Source organism: Carya illinoinensis, chromosome 4 (assembly GCF_018687715.1).
Source record: "Carya illinoinensis cultivar Pawnee chromosome 4, C.illinoinensisPawnee_v1, whole genome shotgun sequence".
In the NCBI taxonomy this organism is placed as follows: Eukaryota; Viridiplantae; Streptophyta; class Magnoliopsida; order Fagales; family Juglandaceae; genus Carya; species Carya illinoinensis.
In genome coordinates, this window is record NC_056755.1 from 39044932 (window position 1) to 39064896 (window position 19965).

The 19965-nt window shown below is 34.7% G+C and overlaps 1 protein-coding gene across 1 annotated transcript; it reads left to right on the forward strand.

The window, feature by feature from the left end:
- The first annotated feature begins 4960 nt into the window (after positions 1–4960).
- LOC122306830 (probable sulfate transporter 3.5) lies at positions 4961–9868 on the forward strand. The gene is made up of 12 exons (XM_043119350.1): positions 4961–5351; positions 5433–5640; positions 5875–6046; positions 6554–6619; positions 6735–6848; positions 6998–7114; positions 7263–7389; positions 7495–7781; positions 8243–8433; positions 8781–8863; positions 8984–9060; positions 9410–9868. Exons 1-12 carry the CDS (start codon positions 5033–5035, stop codon positions 9593–9595), a joined length of 1947 nt encoding a protein of 648 aa, XP_042975284.1. The 5' UTR covers positions 4961–5032; the 3' UTR covers positions 9596–9868.
- The last annotated feature ends 10097 nt before the right edge of the window (positions 9869–19965 follow it).

The following is a 19965-nucleotide window of genomic DNA, read 5'->3' on the forward strand; positions in this document are numbered from 1 at the left end:
CATATGAAACTCTTGTTCTAAGGCAAATATTAATTTGGACGGTAGATGGGATCGATGGTGGCGGCAACATCTTCCAAATCGAAAGATCAGTACTAAATCTCTGTTATTTGACATAGTTAATGGAGACCACGTGTATACCCATTTTATGGATCGATGGTAGGTGGATTTCATTGCCAATTTGCCATGGGATCCTTGACTTTATATTCAATAATTTCAATTGTGTATTATTTCAGAAAAAGGGTCTAAGTTGTCAGCAATGATTAAAAGTATGTAGGTGGAGTTATATATTAATGGGCTTGACTTTACATTCTATTATTTGAGGCAATTGTTTTTTTTTTTTTTTTAGGAAAAGGGGTCTTGTGTACGTAGGAATAAGTGAACGAAATTGGGAGAATGTGTGGCTTGGAAAAAAGAAAGGACTTGAATAACAAAAACAAAAACAATTTTCATGACACAGCTATTTGCATTTGTCATGTCACCTAGCTATATATTTAATTAAGTCTGGATCGATCCATATCGGCTGCTGAGGCTGAAAGGCAAACCCGGTTAATATACTTAACACGGTGTTGGAGGTTTTTGGTCAAGATCCCATTGATTACATAGGAAAATATTATTAACATTCTACAGGATCCTTGTCAAATAAATCTAAGGTTATTCGAATAGGAGTACATGCAAGATGGAGATAATTTTATCCGAAGTGCTACAATAATAAAACAAGCATGAATAAGTACGGCCTATTATAGATTAAAATCTCTTTGTCAAAATTCAAACTCTTATATAATTTTATTTCTCTTGATCCTAAATAGATTTGACACTATTTGATGATCTAGGGTTGGGTAATGAGCCCCTACAATCCAGCTCGCCCACCCAATCTATCGGGATGGGCGGCCAACGTCTCTATTGCAAATGCAGGCAAGTAATTAACGCAAAAATCAACATGTCAGCGAAGACTCAGCGGGAATCCACTCATCCGTGTGTGTATATATATGCCCTTTTTAAAAAGAAAATAAATTATATATTAAACCAAAACCTAATGTTCTTTCTCTCTCCTCTCACTTTCTCCTCCAACCTCCCACCTCTCTTCTTAGTCATTTCTCTTCTCTTCTTCTCATTCCCTCACTCCGGCTGTTCTACATTTCTCCTCTTCTTCTTCCTTTTCCTCATATTCTTCTTTTCTTCTATTTCTCCTCCTCTCAATCCTCTTCTTCTCCACTCACGGCCAAATTGTGGTCAGGGATCATGCCCGGCCAAGCCACGGTCTATGACGTATAATATGAGCCATCCACCCCCTAACGCACGAGCCTCAAGCCCCAATACAATCGTATGCCTTACTTGTTTGCTTCCAAAGACTAGATTGGACAATTGCTTTTATATTTTAACTATATATTATTTCTTCCCTAACTAAGAATGAAGAAGAGAAGGAAGTTAAAAGTTATATCGAAATCAACAAATTAGATGAGTAAAATGCCCCACTATTGATTGCGGCTTCAAACCGTAACCATATTGCAATACACCGCTAGCTTCAACTACACGTACGAAAACTATTGTTTTAGATGGGTTCCCATTGGTCCGGACCTAAAACATGGACATAAGCCAATTTCTTCAGCTGATCAATTGCCCTCTTTTCTTTTCTTTTATGCACCATGTTTTTTTAGTAAGTTTTTTGTTGAGACATTCACTCCCTGCTCATGTAGTCATAATTTCATTAGCTGGTTGCTGTATATACCAGCTTAACAAACAAAATTCCAGTACTCATTGAATTAAAGGCACACACAAGTTTTGTGAAGTTCTTATGATCAAACTATTACTTAATAATTCTGAAGTTATTTTCATCTTTGTTGAATAATATTAATTGACTAAGAGTTATTTTATTTGCAAGTCGATGTATAGAACATATCATCCATATCACTTACATGGTAAGGTTTTATTCGAATTTTATTCCTGGTTTCCTAGTATTATTGTTAACCCAGTAATGTATCATCCTTATATTTCCTAGACAATCTCTCTAGGTAGCTAGTCTATCATCCATGAGCACATAACCTTTTACTTTTCCCTTTTTTTGTTCATTTTTCATTGATGCATTTTCTCCCCCACAATTTAGGTCAATTTAGGTTGCAAGCATGCAATGATTGATCCTGTTGAAATGACTGAAAATTGGTGCATCATTAACATATATGCACCAAACTATATACACCAAGTAATTACGTTTCAAATTTGAATTGTGTATGTATAATATATATGTATTTTCTGATCTTTTGCTTTGTTGCACATGATATATATCACATTCGAAGTATTAGGCCGGCTAATGGCTATCCCTCCTCAATGCTAACCGAGGGAGGTTTATATGGTAACGTATGCGGACACTACTATACTACTTTGATTTGAACACTACTCCTTTTGGATGGTTTGTGCGTGGAAGATCAAACGTTTAGAATTTTCTTTTTCTTTTCTTTTCTTTTTTTTTTTTTGGAATTAATGGGGCTCCCAAATATTGCACGAATATTTCAAATCTTTCTCCTTACATTTTAGTTAACTACAACTTATATATATGATGGACATGGGTTCAAATTAACCAATTTCTTTATTCCATTTTTTTTTAATTTTATTTCAAACGTTGTAATACCCCTTGTATTGTTTATTTCGATTAGTGGATTGGTGATTAAACAAAGATATTACTTACATTAATATTAATTAATTTTCGGTATATGGTAGCGCTGAAATTCATGATATCAATGATCAATTATTCTTTTGTCGTTCGGATAGGAGTCCAACAGATGATCAATATATTAACTAGAGTAGCCTATGTAAAATCCATAAGCCAATAAGTGTACGTATGTGCCGTGTGGACATGATGCAGTACTTCGCGCAGAAGTCAATTAGTAATTGGTCATGAATAGTATGGGCCCGCATTTCCTCGTCAATGGCTTAAACAATATTAATTTTTGCTGGGTAGCTTTGTGAGCGCAAAAGAGAAAAGCTTACGTTAATGAAACCTAAAATTCAAGAATATATTAAAGCAACTTCTTTAATATCATGTATATATAATATAGTGGCCACGCAGGCATTAGTAATAGGCCGGCCGTTTGGATAATGAAATTTTTTTCATCTCATCTTATCTTATTTTATCTCAGTATTATAATTTTTTTAAAATTCCTACACAAAATATAATAAACAATTATACTTTTTCAAATTTTAAAATAATAATAATATTACAAAATAATATTCTAATAATATTTTATTAAATTTTTAATTTTTATCTCAATTCATCTCATCTAAACTCATTTTCTAAAAATAACTCCAATTATGCAATAAGGTACTTGTGACATGCATCTATCATGTGGCCTAGCTATATATAATAATTTCTTCTTTCTTATATATAGATATATATATATATATATATATATCACTACAAGAAAAATGACTTTTTATGTCACCTAAATTCGTAGCAAAAAACACATGTCATGTTGCAATTATTTGTTAGTGGCGTGTTTTGTGTCTTTTGTGACAAATTTAGGTAATGCAACAGATCATTTTTCTTGTAGCATATAAATCCCTAATTAGATATTAATAATTTATTTTTAAAAAACTGTTTATAATTTTACTATATATATATAAATAATATTATACCATTTGATCATATTTTTTTTAATATATATAGACATAGATAAAACCAATTAACTACCCTAGTTTTCTAATTACTAGCAATAAATTAAAAGAAATTTATATGGAGGATCATAAAACTTAAGCATTAGTAAATTAGAGATTTCTCGACAAATTTCTAATAATATTATATATGATCACCGATCGAATTTATAAGTAATTAAGCATCTCTCTCGTATAAGCAACGTCATGGCCATTTATAGAGACCAAACTTCCATGGCCATTTATAGCGATCTTCTCAACCAGTCTTCTTGCTTAATTGTATGTTTTCTACCCTTGTTACCTAAAACAGTAACCCAAAAATAATATAAAAAACAAATCAAAGGGCAGCCTTTAATTTATTTCTTTCCATTATTCAATGAAACAATTAATCAGCATTTTACTCTTGTTTATACTTCTCGTTTCTATGGTATTTACATTTATAAATCGAGGTGGCCATCATTAATTGAATCCAATAAATTAGCAAGTAAACTCAAAGGCTCATAATAGTTAAGGGATCATTATTTCTTGACAAAAAATTGTTATCCTCTTCAATTGCCAATAAAGTTCAATTATGATAGCCACAACATTAAGGTATCAATTGAATAGTGAGTTAAGATGAGATAATTAATTGATATAAAAGTTAAAAGTCAAATAAAATATTGTTAGAATATTATTTTTTAACATTATTATTATTTTTGAATTTGAAAAAGTTGATCAATTGTTTTATTATATTTTATGTGAGAATTTGAAAAAATTATAATAATGAGATGAGATAAAATATTTTCACTATCTAAATGGAGACTAAGTATTTGTGTGGGGTCCGTATATATCATCCAAAATTTCTAATTGGATAGCATTAAAGTTCGTTGTAGAGCCTACATGACTTATGTTTATATCTTTTTAAAATTTGATCATCAAATTTAATATTGTAACAATTGAAATTAGAAGAAAAGTATTACGTACAGCCACTAAAAAATCTCACAAAAATAAATAAACCTATAATTTGACATCACATATATAATTAATGAAAAATTAAAATTTCTAAAAAATAAAGTCAAAAGAAGAGTACTTATTTACTACATTTGTAAAAGGATTTGCATTTTTCTTTTCTAATTACCACAACTTTTCCCATTCCGAGACGGTAGTAGTGGTCAAATGAACAGAAGGCAAATTTTATCTGCGTACGTCACTATAAACGTGCGTAGAGTAGCTTGTCAAAATCATTTTTATGATCGGTAGCTTGTCAAATTCTCCTTTATCCATTCTCCGTCCCATTTCCCACTATTCTTTGCTATAAATGCATGCTGTAACTCCATCCTTTAGCCTCCCTACACCCACTTAGTTCTCTCTCTCTCTCTCTCTCTCTCTCTCTGTGATCCGTGTGGCCACCATGGGTAGTGCTTCTATCGATCCCCAACGCCGGGTCGTGAACTTTGCTCCCCCAAGAGACTTTGTCACCACATTGAAATCAGATCTGAAAGAAACTTTCTTTCCGGACGATCCATTCCAGCAATTTAGAAATGAAAAACCAGCTCGCCGTCTTAAAAAAGCCCTACAATACTTCATACCAATCTTCGAATGGCTTCCTAAATACAACTTCCATTTATTCCGATACGATCTCCTCGCCGGAATCACCATTACAAGCCTCGCAATCCCTCAGGGAATCAGCTATGCAAGACTTGCATCCCTTCCTCCCATCATTGGCCTCTGTAAGACAGACCCATATAAACATATATATATAGTACAATTTCTACTCGTAAAAACTGAAATCTTTTGCTATTTTGTTGTAGATTCTAGCTTTGTTCCACCGCTGATATACGCTGTTTTCGGGAACTCGAAGTATCTTGCGGTGGGAACCGTGGCAGCATGCTCGTTGTTCCTACAGTCAACCATTTCAGACGTAGTATCGCCAATAGATGATCCAGCATTGTATCTCCGTTTGATATTCACATCAACGTTCATCACTGGTATCTTTCAGACGGCACTAGGTTTTCTAAGGTAAAAATATTGTAGATGAGATGAGTGACTATATATAGAAAAAAATTAATTTCCTTAAGGATATTAAAAAAAAAAAAAGCATACAAGATATATACATGCACATATATAGAGAAGGATATTAGTCTTTTTATAGAAAATCCACTATCACTATTATTATTATTATCTGGCATGTATTTATTACTATGTTGGCTGTTAATTAATCAAATAGTTAGATGCATATAATGATTTCTGCAGGTTGGGAATTCTAGTGGATTTCTTATCGCACTCCACGATAACTGGTTTTATGGGTGGGACGGCGATAATCATATGCCTGCAACAGTTAAAGGGAGTTTTCGGATTGAGTCATTTTACGACTAAAACAGATGTCGTATCTGTAATTCATGCAATCTTCAAGAACAGAAAAGAGGTTTGTACGTACAAAAACACAATAGTAAAACAATAAAAAAATGATTTTTTACAAGTTCGCTTAATATATCATATATCATATCGAATAAATTATTAATGCAAAACTTTGTCATAGTATGAAAACTACTTATGCTTTAAATATTTTTTTGAAACTGACAAAAGTGATCTTGTTTATTATATATATATATATATATATATTGTATTTCCAGAGTAAGAAAACATTTTCTTTAAAGAATATTTCCATTGATATCACGTGAAAATCTCTTATTAATTAAGCCTTGTGTGGCTGTACGTATATATATCTATATGTATGATATATATTGCCGCCACATTAGAAAAAAATTGTAAACAAACGACTTTGGATTAATAAAAAATCTAGTAGGTACGTAATCATGAGATTCTTTTATATAATATAGTGGTTGGCAGGACTTCTCTAATAGCGATCACCAGTGGTGATCTTCAAATTGAAAATGATGATCGACCATTTATAAATTTCTTCCTTGTACAGTGGAGGTGGGAGAGCATAGTTGTTGGGGTAACTTTCCTTTGTTTCCTTCAAGTAACTACATACGTGGTAAGCTTAATTTGAGCTCTCTCTCTCTCTCTCTCTCTCTCTCTCGGACACACGCGCACACGCACACGCACAGATTTTTCTGTATTAATAACGTTGTTGGAGCATAAATTTCCAGAGAAGAAAGAAGCCAAAGCTGTTCTGGGTTTCAGCTATAGCTCCAATGGTAACGGTGGTAGTAGGCTGTTTGTTTGCTTATTTCACTCACGCAGACGACCATGGTATCCAAATTGTATGTGCAGTATTACCTCTTTTTTTTAAATTAATCTTCTTTGTTTCTGATCATCAACTCCTTCTGTTTTACTCTGTTATCCACAGTTGATCGCAAGAGTAGGTGCATGATTTAATGTTTTAGCACTGTTGTTTTCTTTGTCATGTCAGGTTGGAAATTTGAAGAAAGGAATAAATCCGTCTTCAATTGGTTTATTAAACTTTGACTCTAAATATCTACCGACGGTAATAAAAGCTGGGCTAGTTTCAGGCCTTATAGCTCTGGCTGTAAGTATACGTAGCACTGATTTGGTCTCATCAGGCTGTAATTGGCCTTAATTTTATTTCTTTTTTTTTTTTTTTTTTTTGTGAAATATTACGTAGTAAAAGATCAGGTGCAGTACTGTATTTATAAAGCAAAAATAAATTCATGCAGGAAGGGATAGCGATTGGAAGGAGCTTTGCCATTATGCAAAATGAACAAGTTGATGGGAACAAGGAGATGATAGCGTTTGGCTTCATGAACATTGTCGGGTCTTTCACTTCATGCTACTTGACAACTGGTACAAATCATTCCATATACATAACTTTTTTGTTCAATATTTTTGTTTTTTGTTTTTTAATGAGATTTTACAACAAAAAAATGGGTGTTTTAATAATTTGTGTAGGACCATTTTCCAAAACTGCTGTCAATTTCAATGCCGGATGTAAGACGGCTATGTCAAACATCGTAATGGCAGTGAGCATGGCGCTGACGCTCCTCTTCTTGGCTTCTCTGTTTAGTCACACTCCTCTGGTTGCTTTGTCTGCCATTATCATGTCCGCCATGTTTGGCCTTATCAAATATGACGAGGCTTATCACCTCTACAAGGTCGACAAGTTCGATTTTATCATTTGCATGGCTGCCTTCTTCGGTGTTGCTTTCATAAGCATGGAAGTGGGCCTCATGATTTCGGTAAGAGCGACTCTTTTCTCTTCAAAAAATAGCAGTAGTGCTAATCCCTATTCTTGAATTTTTATAAATATCCCAAGTTACACATGTTGATGTTACATATTTTAGTTGGTTTTATATGTCACAACTTAATTAAACTGATAGCCATTTAAAATGTGTTATATTAACAAGTGTAACTGAAAATAACAAAATATAGTATGAACAACAACATGCTTTGTACATTTCTCATTCAGAAAAATGCTTTGTATACGGATTTCATTCATACCCATGATCAGGATTATTGATATTACATATTGATGATCTCAAAGGAAAAAGAACCAATTGACGAAGACAAAGGAAAGAAGAAGGATGGTTTGAATTCATTTAGTAGTGAAATAAATTCCCATAGTTTCCTACTATGATTAATTGAGAATCAAACAAAGACGTCTTAGTTTTTGAGTTTTTTGCATAATTTGTTTCTTCAGGTTGGACTAAGTCTAATTAGAGCACTCCTATATGTGGCAAGGCCTGCATCTTGCAAGCTTGGGAAAGTACCAAACTCAACTCTATATCGTGACATGGAGCAGTATGCAGATTCAACAGATGTCAAGGGGATCCTGGTTCTACAACTTGGTTCCCCAATTTACTTTGCCAATTGCACCTATATCAGAGAAAGGTATTAATTTTATATCTGTAATATTGATATCTCTATATATGATCTATAGCACTACTTTAAAAAGAGGGATTTGGATATCCAAAAGTTTCTAACCTCATTCTAGAATTTAGATTAACAGAGAGATAGACACATACAATAGATTCAACAAAATCATCGATCCGTGGAACAAACATTTCTCTTTATAAAGTTTTTAATAATATATGACAAATTCAATTGATTGTGGATTTATTTTATGTGTTTATTTCTTTCTTACTATAGATTGAAACCTAGAATCCGAGTAAAAAGGCAAAAGCAAATTAAATCTCATAATTCTATTTGTAAGCTGATCATGCTCTAATTTTGAGTAGGATTTTGAGGTGGATTCGGGAGGAGCAGGCTGTTTCAAACTTTGAAGGAAGTATTCTTGAGCACGTTTTATTAGATTTGACAGGTAAGGATTATTTGCATTTGCCCAAGTTATGTATACATACATGGCTCACTATAATTAAGTATATATAATGTTACGGAGTTGGACACTTTTCAAATTTGTTAATCCTCGTTATATATATAGGAGTTACGTCGATCGACATCACAGGCATTGAGACGTTAATTGAAGTACGTAGAACTTTGCTGGCAAATGACATAAAGGTAGACTACAACCCTCTCTCTCTCTCTCTAGATATATATGTAACTGCTACAGATACATAAAAATTATATAAAAGTAAAGCTACAAATTGACATGACTCAATGAGATCCGTTAAATTTATTTTACAATAAAAGTAACTTTACAATCTAATATATCACATCAAATCATATCAGTTTATGATTTACTTTTGTGTAATCCTTTTATAGATAAAATATTTTTCTTTATATATATAACTCTGAAATAATTTAGGAGAGAGAGAAAGAGACCATTGAAAGATCATCAAATTAAAACCTCCAAAATATATGTTTAATTATGAATTTTTTCATATATATATATATATATATATTCCAGATGGCAATCATAAACCCAAGGATTAAGGTTATGGAGAAGATGATAGCTTCAAAATTCATAGACATCATTGGGAGGGAGAATGTTTTCTTGTCTATAGATGATGCAACCGAAGCTTGTTGGTTTTCGCTTCAACGGCCAAAGCCAAACGGTAACTGCTCACTAGAAGACTCCAGTACTGCTGTCTAAGATGAGAAGATATATAGGTTGAGCTAGGTTAGAATTTCAAGTACCAGCCATGCATATATGGCCTGTTTTTGTAAAAGAAATAGCGTTTGTACGCCATGCATGTCCAAGGGTTTCTTTCCTATCTCTTTTAATAAAAAGTGTTGAGGACTCTTGTAAAATTATTAGATTGTTCAAGAGCGTGAATGATATAGTATTCTTATCCTATTGTATTATGTCGTGTTATTAAAATTATTTATACATGCTATAACAAATTTGCTTATTTGTGAACACTTATTTCCTGTATAAATGATTATTTTCTGTTAAATGAATCTATTTTCATTCCAAATTATTATTCACATCGCAAATTGTAGTCCGTCGCAGGTTGCCATAGAATATTTGTGTTAAGAATAGTGATAGTGATAGAACGACCTTTGTTCTCACTTTCTAGCACAGTTTGTACTGATTGAATTGGAGGTCCCGTCAACCGGATAGCTAAAGAGGGAAATTAGAATACAAACAAGGAAAATTGGTAATGAAAAGTACCTAAACCAGAACAAAAATATACCTCTCAAAACCCGACAGCTAGGATCTTGAAAGTTTGAAACAAAGTCATCATGAGTTAACGATAAAAGCTATGCAGCTCTTAGGAGAGGCATTAATCCCCAAGGCCCTTGTATCAGTTTGCTTGTAACGGGCTCAGAAAATGCTTCTGTTTGCTAAACTGGGCCTGGTATGCACTGACCCACCATCTGGCTCGCTCAATTTAGGGCTTGTTGGAGACGAGATCCCTCATTATTGTTCCAACGTAATATCCATAAAATTTAAAGAAAAATAAATAAATGTTTTGGAAATAGATCTATTAGTTTAGACTAATAATTTTGAGAGCTACTACAAACATAAAGAAATTATATAAAAGTAAATTTACAAACTAACGTGATTTTATGAGATCCGTTAGATATACTTTATAATAAAAATAACTTTACAATCTGACATACTACATCAAATTACGTCAATTAGTGAGTTTACTTTTGTATAATCCTTTTGTAACTAAAATATTTCTCATAATTTTTGCGTCTAAAGTTTGAGAGATCAGGAACCACTATGACCAATGGAGGAAATGCAATCAAATAGTTATTTTTTCCTGTATCCTCCCCATCATCTCTCTCTCTCTCTCTCTCTCTCTCTCTCTCTCTCTCTCTCTCTCTCTTTCTCTCACACACACACACACACATCTAAAACCCAAGGGACGAGCCACTAAAATGTCATAGCACCTCTTGATCTCTTAGCCAAGCCTAACTTCAAAACTCTACCAGCAACCGCCAGCCCCAAACCCAGCCGACCCCCCTCCTCAACTAACGTACATTACTCTTCTCCCTTCCATCTCTCCCTTTTCTATCTTCTTCTCTTTTTTGTCAAGCCATTAATAGCTAGATATAGACATAAAAGTCAACAATTTTACTACACTGCTCCAATCGAACGTCCCCCGTGACAATTGACATTTTCCACTGCAAGATGCAGTGGCAGCCACACATTGCCAACTAAGATAAGATCTCAACCTCCTTTTGTTGCACAAATGCATCTACCTAGCTACATATTGGTTTTCAGTGTTAACTATTTTAACATGAAACATTAATATTTAGATATTCAATTTTCTATGATCAATAATATATAATAAATAATAACAGTTAGAAAACGTATCTTTCTCTATTGCAGTTTGATGAAGAATTGGACCTGATTATGAGAGAATAATCACCTTAGCAACTTTACCTTACCTCCGAGCGTCTTCCCATGGCAAGAGGCACAATTATGTTGTAGGTTAGAACCCTTAAGCCCCTCACTGCTTAAATAGACTTCTAGCGATCATAAAATCTACAGGTATTTGTGTCCCACTATAACTCATCAATTAAATGATATAACTGAACTAGTATAAACCCATAAAGATATGAGTGTGTGGGATAGTGATTTTAATAAAACTCTTAAATTTTTCCACTTGGCCCAAATGCCCATAAACTAACATTTTTTGTTCATAGGTTTATTATAAGAAACTAATCATATCGCGCATGTTCATTTTCAAAAAACATTCCTAACTCAAAATATATTACATGAATTCTGTAATATCAATGTCAAATCAAGTACCAATGCAAGTCATGGCGATCTTCTATTACATAACCAACAATATTTCTTCCATGTACTATAACATTTGTAACTCAATTTAACATGATCTTTAATAGAGACAATTAAGGCTAATATTATAATGTCTTGGGTTCCAATTCATGTCTCTTTTAGGCATTATCTTGTCATAATTCATCTACACTATTGAATGTACATATAAAGGAGAAAGATAAGAAAACAAAAACAACTATAATAGATATCATTCAATGTACAAAAAAATATTTAATATATCGATCAACGAATTCTTCAACATGTTCACGTTATGGATAAAGACATATGACCCATTATTTTAACATGTTCTTTAAATTGCTTCACTACCAGGCCCTTTGTCAATGGGTATGCTATCATAAATCTAGTACTAATGTGTTTTATAGACACTGTTTGTTTATGAACTTCCTCCTTGACGCTTAGGTATTTGAGTTTCATGTGCTTGGAACCATTAAAATACCTTCATTATTGGAGAAAAATACTACTAAGGAATTATCACAATAAATTCTTAGTGGCTTGAAAATAGAGTCCATAACTCCAAGTAATGAGATAAAGTTCCTCAGCCATCAACCATGCACTGTGGCCTCAAAGCATGTCACAAACTCAAAATCCATTGCAGATGAAACAGTAATAGTTTCCTTCATGCTTCATCATAAGATTGCTTCACCAACCAACAGAAACACATAACTTGAAGTTGATTTCCTACTATCAAAGCAACCGGCAAAATCGGAGTATGAGTATCCAATAACTTCTAAACTGTCAGTTCTTGTAATGGTAAGCTGATAATCTATAGTTTTTTGCACATAGCGCAAAACCCTCTTTGCAGTTTTCCAAAGAGACATCTTTAGATTACTTTGATAGTGCCCAAGCATGCCAACTATAAAATTGATGTCTAGGCTCGTACAAATATGTGCATTTATCAAACTCCCTATAACTGAAGCATAGGGGATTTCTTCCATCTCTTTACACTCCCAATCAATTTTATGACATTGTGATAGGCTAAAATTATCACCTTTTGATATTGGACTATCTAGTGATGAACAATTTTTCATTCCAAATCTCTCAAGAACCCTTTCCATGTAGCTTTTCTAAAACAATCCCAATGGTCCTTATTTCCAATCCCAAAATTTTTTTATTCCGATTACGAAATATGCCTCACCCATATCTTCATTACAAAGTTTTTGGAGAGAAAACCCTTTGTTTCATAAAGTAGACTAGGATCACTACTAGGCAACAAGATATCACGAACATACAAGATTAGAAATATAAATTTACTCCCACTAACCTTCAGATATATATATATATATACCGATGAACGATATTTTCCTTAATTCCAAAAGCAATAGTGGTATTATTTAACTTTAAGTACCATTGTTGAGAGGCTTTTTTAAGCCAATATATTGATTTCTTAAGCCTACAAACTAGGTAAGTGACCTTTGCCCTTTTTTTATTAGCCTTGTAGCTACTCCATTTAGACCTCTTAGTCCAAACTTCAATTTAAAAATGTCATTTTCACATCCATCTGCTACAAGTTCAAATCATATTGAGCTAGTAATGTCATGATGATCCTAAAAGAGCCCTTTTTAGATACTAGAGAATATGTCTCTTTATAATCGATGCATTTTATCTAAGTGAAACCCTTGGTAGCAAGTCTAGTCTTATATCATTTAAGATTGCCTTCTACAACTGACTCTTTTACACCCTTCAATTAATTCAACGACATTCCAGACTTGATTCTGATCTATAGATTTTAAATCTTCTTTCATAGCATCAATCCATTTACTAGAAGCACTCTTTTCTATGGCTTGTGAAAACATTAGTGGATCTTCAATCGTCCCAATGTCAAATTTAGATTCCTAGAGATACACCTTGGAGTCTTCCAAAATAGCAGGTCTCTAATTTCTCTAAGATCTACGTAAGACTACTCGTTTTGGTGACTCGATACTTGGCTTATCAGTAGTGTTATCATTCTAAGATAAGTGATCATTTACTTATTCCAAGGTATTATTGTGATGATCAATTAAAGGAACTACTATCTTTTCTAAGGTTGCAGGTATAGGAACATCTACCTGTACTTCCTCAATGATCACATCTTTAGGTTCCACGCTCCTATTGATCTCTCTAAGTTCAATAAATTTGGCATTGCCTATTTCCACTATTCTCAGACTTTGATTAGGATAGTAGAACCTTTGGGTAACCATTAAATTACCTGCTCATTGTTCTATGGTCTAATTTCTTTTCATGTGAATCGTAAAGTCTTGCTTCGTCGGCTGGGCAGTGCCAAACATGCATATGCCTTAAATTTGGTATCCTACTAGTCTATAACTCGAAAGAAGTTTTTGGAACTGACTTACTAGGAACTCAGTCTACGATATACATTATTGCCTTAATAGATTCACCTCATAATGAATTGGGTAAGGTAGAATTTCTTACCATACTTTTAACCATATCCAATAAAGTCCGATTACTCCTTTCAGCAACACCATTATGCTATGGCGTTCCTAGCAACAATGTCATGCTGCTCAAGAAGTTTGGCAAATGGGTCAGGATTACAACTCAAATCGTCATACTTTTTATAATATTCTCAACCTCGATCATGCCCAATGATTTTCACATTCATGTCTTTCTTTCCACCTGCATGAAAAATACCTCAAGTACTAAAATAGTTTGAGATTTCTCATGTCACGGATAGATAGACTCATACCGTGAAAAACTATCTATAAAGGTGATAAAATACTTTCTCCACCAAAATATTATGTGGAGAATGGTTCACATGTATCTGTATGTATTGTTTCAAGAAGCTCCTTACTTCTTGCGGTACATTTTTTAGCATGTTTGGTTTGCTTTTTTTTTTAGTACAATTCACACATAGTTCAAGATTAGTAAAATCTAAATGCGAAATTATCCATTCTTTTACTAATCTCTGCAACCTTTCTTTAGAGATATGCCCCAATCTTTTATGCCACAAGTCATGAAAGTTCTCATCCAACATATTTCTTTTAGCTCTAATACATATTTCATGATGTTGGGTATAGATTTTTTTACAAAGGTACTGTCAAAGCAAAATCAATAAAGGTCATAAAAATAAATAAATAAAAATAAAAAATAAAAAATCCAAAACCACTAGATAAGATATTTTTGAACAAATAGAAGCTACTATTTTGGAATGAAAATGAATAAACATCTGTGTCAAGTCTGGACAGGGAAATCAAATTATGCCTCAAAGAAGGCACAAAAACTATGTCATATAGGTCTAAACAATGACTAGTACTCAAAACTAAATGAAAAGTTCCTATGGTTAAAACTTCAGCCTTATTCTCGTTTCCTATAAAATTAAATCGCTTACTTGATTTTGGTATACGGCTTGTAAGTTATCTTACAGGGTAATGGAAATATGAACATTAGCACTAAAATCTAACCACTAAGAGTTAGTAGGAACATTTATAAGATTTGGTTCGAAATGTGCAAAGGTAAGGGGCTTACCCTTGTTTTCAAACCAATCATTACGTTTCAAACACTCAGACTTCATGTGTTTCAGTTTTTCACAATAATACCACTTACCCCTATTGTATTGAAATTGATTGACTTTCGCAAGCTCCTTTCCTTTTGGTGATCTAGTTCGTTTCATTGTTCTATAATGCTGTTTTTTCTTTCCAACTTCTTTAGTTACAAAGTTAGCATATTAATGTCCTAGTTGTTTTAGTCTTGCTTTCTCTTGAATTACCATACTTGTCAACTCATTCAACTTACTCAGAAAGCTTAGAGCTATTCAAAACAGGATTAGAAGAAGTCTGTGAATGCAATGATGTTAGTATGCTTACTGCAAGATATAAAGTTATAGTCACATAATGCTTTGAGTTAAACACTCTCAAACACTAATAAGAATTTAAACAATTATGGGTGAACTAATAGTGTCATTAAGATTTCTCCCTTGGGATTCAATCTCAATACACAATGTGTTCTCACCAGCATTAAATCCTATGGATGAACTTGCTGTATTACCAAAATTCTCCTTTGGGAGTAAACTCAAATATACAAATTGTTCCCTCTAATCTTACTTTAATGGATGAACTAGTAGATCAAGATCATTCCTTAGGAATAGGTCTTGACACACAAATTGTTCACTCCAACTTTACTTTAATGGATGAGCTAGTAATATCATCAAGATTATTCTTTGGGAGTCAGCCTTGGCACACAAATTGTTCACTCCAATCTTACTTTGATAGATAAATTAGTAATGTCATCAAAATCCTTCCTTTGGGAGTGAATTTTAATATACAAAATTGTTCAGTCCTTCATACCCATCTTACTATGGAGTTTCATGATTTTTCCATAAAAAAAAAATTAAAAAAACTTTTGTACCTTTGGGCAACCAATCTTTTCCTTAATTTGGGTGCAAACATTTTGCCCCATATTAGATAAACAATTATATAAAGGCATAATAACAATAATTCAAATAAAAGCCAAAAATCAACATTACATAATTCATGTATTTAAAAAAAAATAATATTAAAATAATATAATATTAATAAAATAATTTGGCCAAATCCAGGTCGAAATCGAACCCAGTCGAGCAACCCAATCTATGACCTAATTTAATACTAGGGTTGCGGGTCCAATCACAATGATCCTTTCAATTCATTGGTTTGTTATGCGCTAGGCCTACTATACAAGCCTAAATCCTTTCCCTTTTTCTTTTGGTTTTCCTATTCAAGTTGGTCCACAATTCTGCCCATTGTGCTGGTCGTAACCTGTACAACACTTTTTTTTTTTTTTTTAAATTACATTGTCGAGCTTGGCCTAGCTTACGGGCTTACTGTTCTAGCTCGCACAACATTTTTTCCCTTTTATGTTCCCAGATTGGGCTAGACCTACAACCCACTATCATCGGCCCAAATTCTAATGGGTTTAAAACCCTACCCGAGACCATCAACCAACGACATGACTTTCTTTTCTCCTTCACCCTTATGTAGTCATTGCACCAATTGAGTTTTTTTAACTCTGTTATGGTATTGTGGGCATCACAAGTCACAAGCAAGGCATCTCCGACCTCCGACAACGCCCACCTCCCTTCTCCCCTTTCTTTTTTCTTGTCCTTTACCTCACAATGTTTGTCTTTATAGCCCTCTGTGCCACCACCACAAAAACATTGGTAAGAAGGTTTTCGGCCTCTTCCTTGCGCCAAGCATTGATCCCTTCTATTTTATTTATATCAAAGAATCAAACAGGAACAAACACTGTCGAGTAGCATTCATTCTGGACTTCACAGCCCACCAAATTAAGCCACTGCTCACGCCAAGTTACCAACAAAGGCACATTGGCTTCCTCACACTCCTCACTATCCCCCACCAGTGGCTAGTGTCACTATTCTCTCTGTCTCCATAACAATACATTACAAACGAAAAGAAAAGCATTGTTTGTAACAGCCCACCATAAATTTAGTGGATGAATTTTTTTAACCATATGTAACGCCCGTCCTTGTGATGAGTCATTTAAAAATGATTTTAAGAAAATAGATGGGAATTAAGGTTCCTTTTCAAATTTCTTTTCATTCCATGCCAAGATATAAAAAATTTCATGTTTATAAATAAAACGTGTTTCATAATTTAAAAGTTTACAACGGAAAACATTAACTTTTTACATTAAAGTCTCTTATATAAAATATCGTGCCTAGGCTTTCGTGCTTTTCCCCTTGGGTCGTGTCTGTCCTAAAGTGTCATGTTCATCTTGTCCCTGGAAGGACACACATAAAAAATTAAAATAAGTCGATTACTCGTAACCATTACTTCATACAATTAAAATATAACAACTTAGGTTTTCAGTCATGCATTCATCACTCCATACATATCATACATAGATATTCATTTCATTTTAAAACATTGCGAGGTGGGGTTTTTCTTTACTAGGTTTTCTTCTTGTAAAACGGTTCCCCATGCCTTGTTGCCTTCATATCTTAATGAGTCTTATCATGCACACATATTTTCTTAACATGCATACATTCTTTCTTATCGCTTTCATTAGCCGTTGCACAGTGTATGCCCCGTGTGTGAGGGTTAGCAGTCTTTTAAATCTGATTCTGCCCGTGGCCACGAGTTAGCAATTCATTCCGTTAGGATACAATACTGGTTGTACTATCAGTACTACATACTTGGCATTGCAATCTGCCTAGTCTAGTCCTTCGTTACCATCATCCGTTCATTCACTTGGCCGTTACATATTTTCATATATTAACCATTCAGTTCATTCAGTCCTTTCAATTCTTTACAATTCTATCAATCCTTTAGTCTATTCATTTTAGAAGTCATTTAAAAAGCATGGGTTTAAACATCATCTTTCATGGCATCCTTTAAAACATTAGTTCATGGCATCCTTTAAAGCATCAGTTCATATGGGCATTTTAAAACACTTTCTTCGCGTCGTTTAAAGCATAAAGCCTAAACGTCGCATTTCATTTTGTGAAAATACATATAATACTTACCACGTATAACATACATTCACATGCTTCCTAGCCCATACTCAATCCTCATTCCCAACCATACATGTCACATGACTTTAAGCCAACTCTAAGGTTTAAACATCTTGTAACCATGCTTCGGACAGATTACCCATTATATATGGTAAATCTGCCAGTACACGTGTCTCACCAGATGCACATATACCTTACCCTTTATCACCTAAGATCAACTAATAGTCTAATGAACGTCCACTTGTATAAACAAGCTCCATACTCCAATACCAACTTCTACTCAAACCCGGTCAGAAGGACCTTCCTACTTTCAGCCCCTTACAAGTTCATCCAAACACTTGACACGATAGAGCTCCATTCACCACTACATCTCCGTCACGTTATGTAACTCAAGATAAATTCTAGATTATGTCAGGACACCCATCATACTTCCGTTGCTCTACTCTTACACTATCCCGTCACTTCACACATACTCTAAGCCATAAGTCAACTACAATGCGACACTTGTCACCTCGGACTGCAAGCCACATCAAAATTATTTCGGGACACCGCTACACAGTTTCCGACACCACACAACACGCTCTACGTTCCTCTACTACGCAATCATCATTTTCTTCAAGACACGCCATACGGTGCATCGCTACACAACATGGAGTACGCACCATGTGTACTCCCTTCACAACATCACGTATTACCATGACGTACACCACACGGTACATCGCTACACGACATGGAACACACGCCACATGTACTCTCTTTACACTACGCCACACATCACTACAGCACACGCCATACGGTGCATTAGCACACTACATAGAGCACACTCCACGTGTACTCCCTCACAACACTAAACTGAATTACAACTATAGCATATACCTCATAACCATACTTCACAGCGCAGTCTACAAAACTACACAATTACAATCAACACTTCACTACAGAACCACACTTCACTTCACAACTATGCAGCGAACTCCACAATACTAATAGCATAATGCACAATCTATCGACTAACATTTAATATAAATAACGAGGGATAGAAGGTTGTACCATCGATTGGATAACCCGCGTGTTGCTTGTTACTCGACATGGTTAAGGCGTTGAAAAAGTCGTAAGTGGCAGTTAAACAGCGTACAATGGCTGTTTGGGCTACAAAAGGTGGCTACGGGTGTGAATCTGAGTGGGAAAATATTTGGCCATAGTCCTAGAGTGATGGCCTCATGGTGGTGCTGAGGTGGCACACAGAGGAGGCACGGGGGTCTGTGTAGGAGTTTGGGTTGTGGGTCTCAAAGCATGGGAAATGGAGAAGGAGGCTTGGTTGGCAAGGAGGGGCTCAAAGAGGAGCTATGGTGGTCAAGGAAGGTTGTGGGTGGCTATGTGGTGGCCTGAGAAGCTGTGCATGGTTGTGCAAGTGAAGGAACTCGTACATGAAACCCATTTATGGGTTGTGTACGTGTGTGCCACAAAGAGGGAGATTGGAGGTGGGTTCAATGTGGGTTGGTCACTGGTGAAGGAAGAAGGCCGTTGGTGGGGTCCGGTGGACTGGACAGCGGTCCACAGTGGTGCAAGGTGAGAAAATGGGTTTTGAAACCTATTTTGGTCGAGCTGCTCTAGAGAGAGAGGGAGAGAGAGCACGTGAGGAAGGGAGGCCGAGGTGGAGGAGGTCGCCAGAAGGATGGGAGTGGCTGGTGACTGGCAGTAAGAATGGGTTGCCATGTATTACAGTGTGGGATGAGAGAGAGGGCACGTGGGGGCTTGCAGGCAT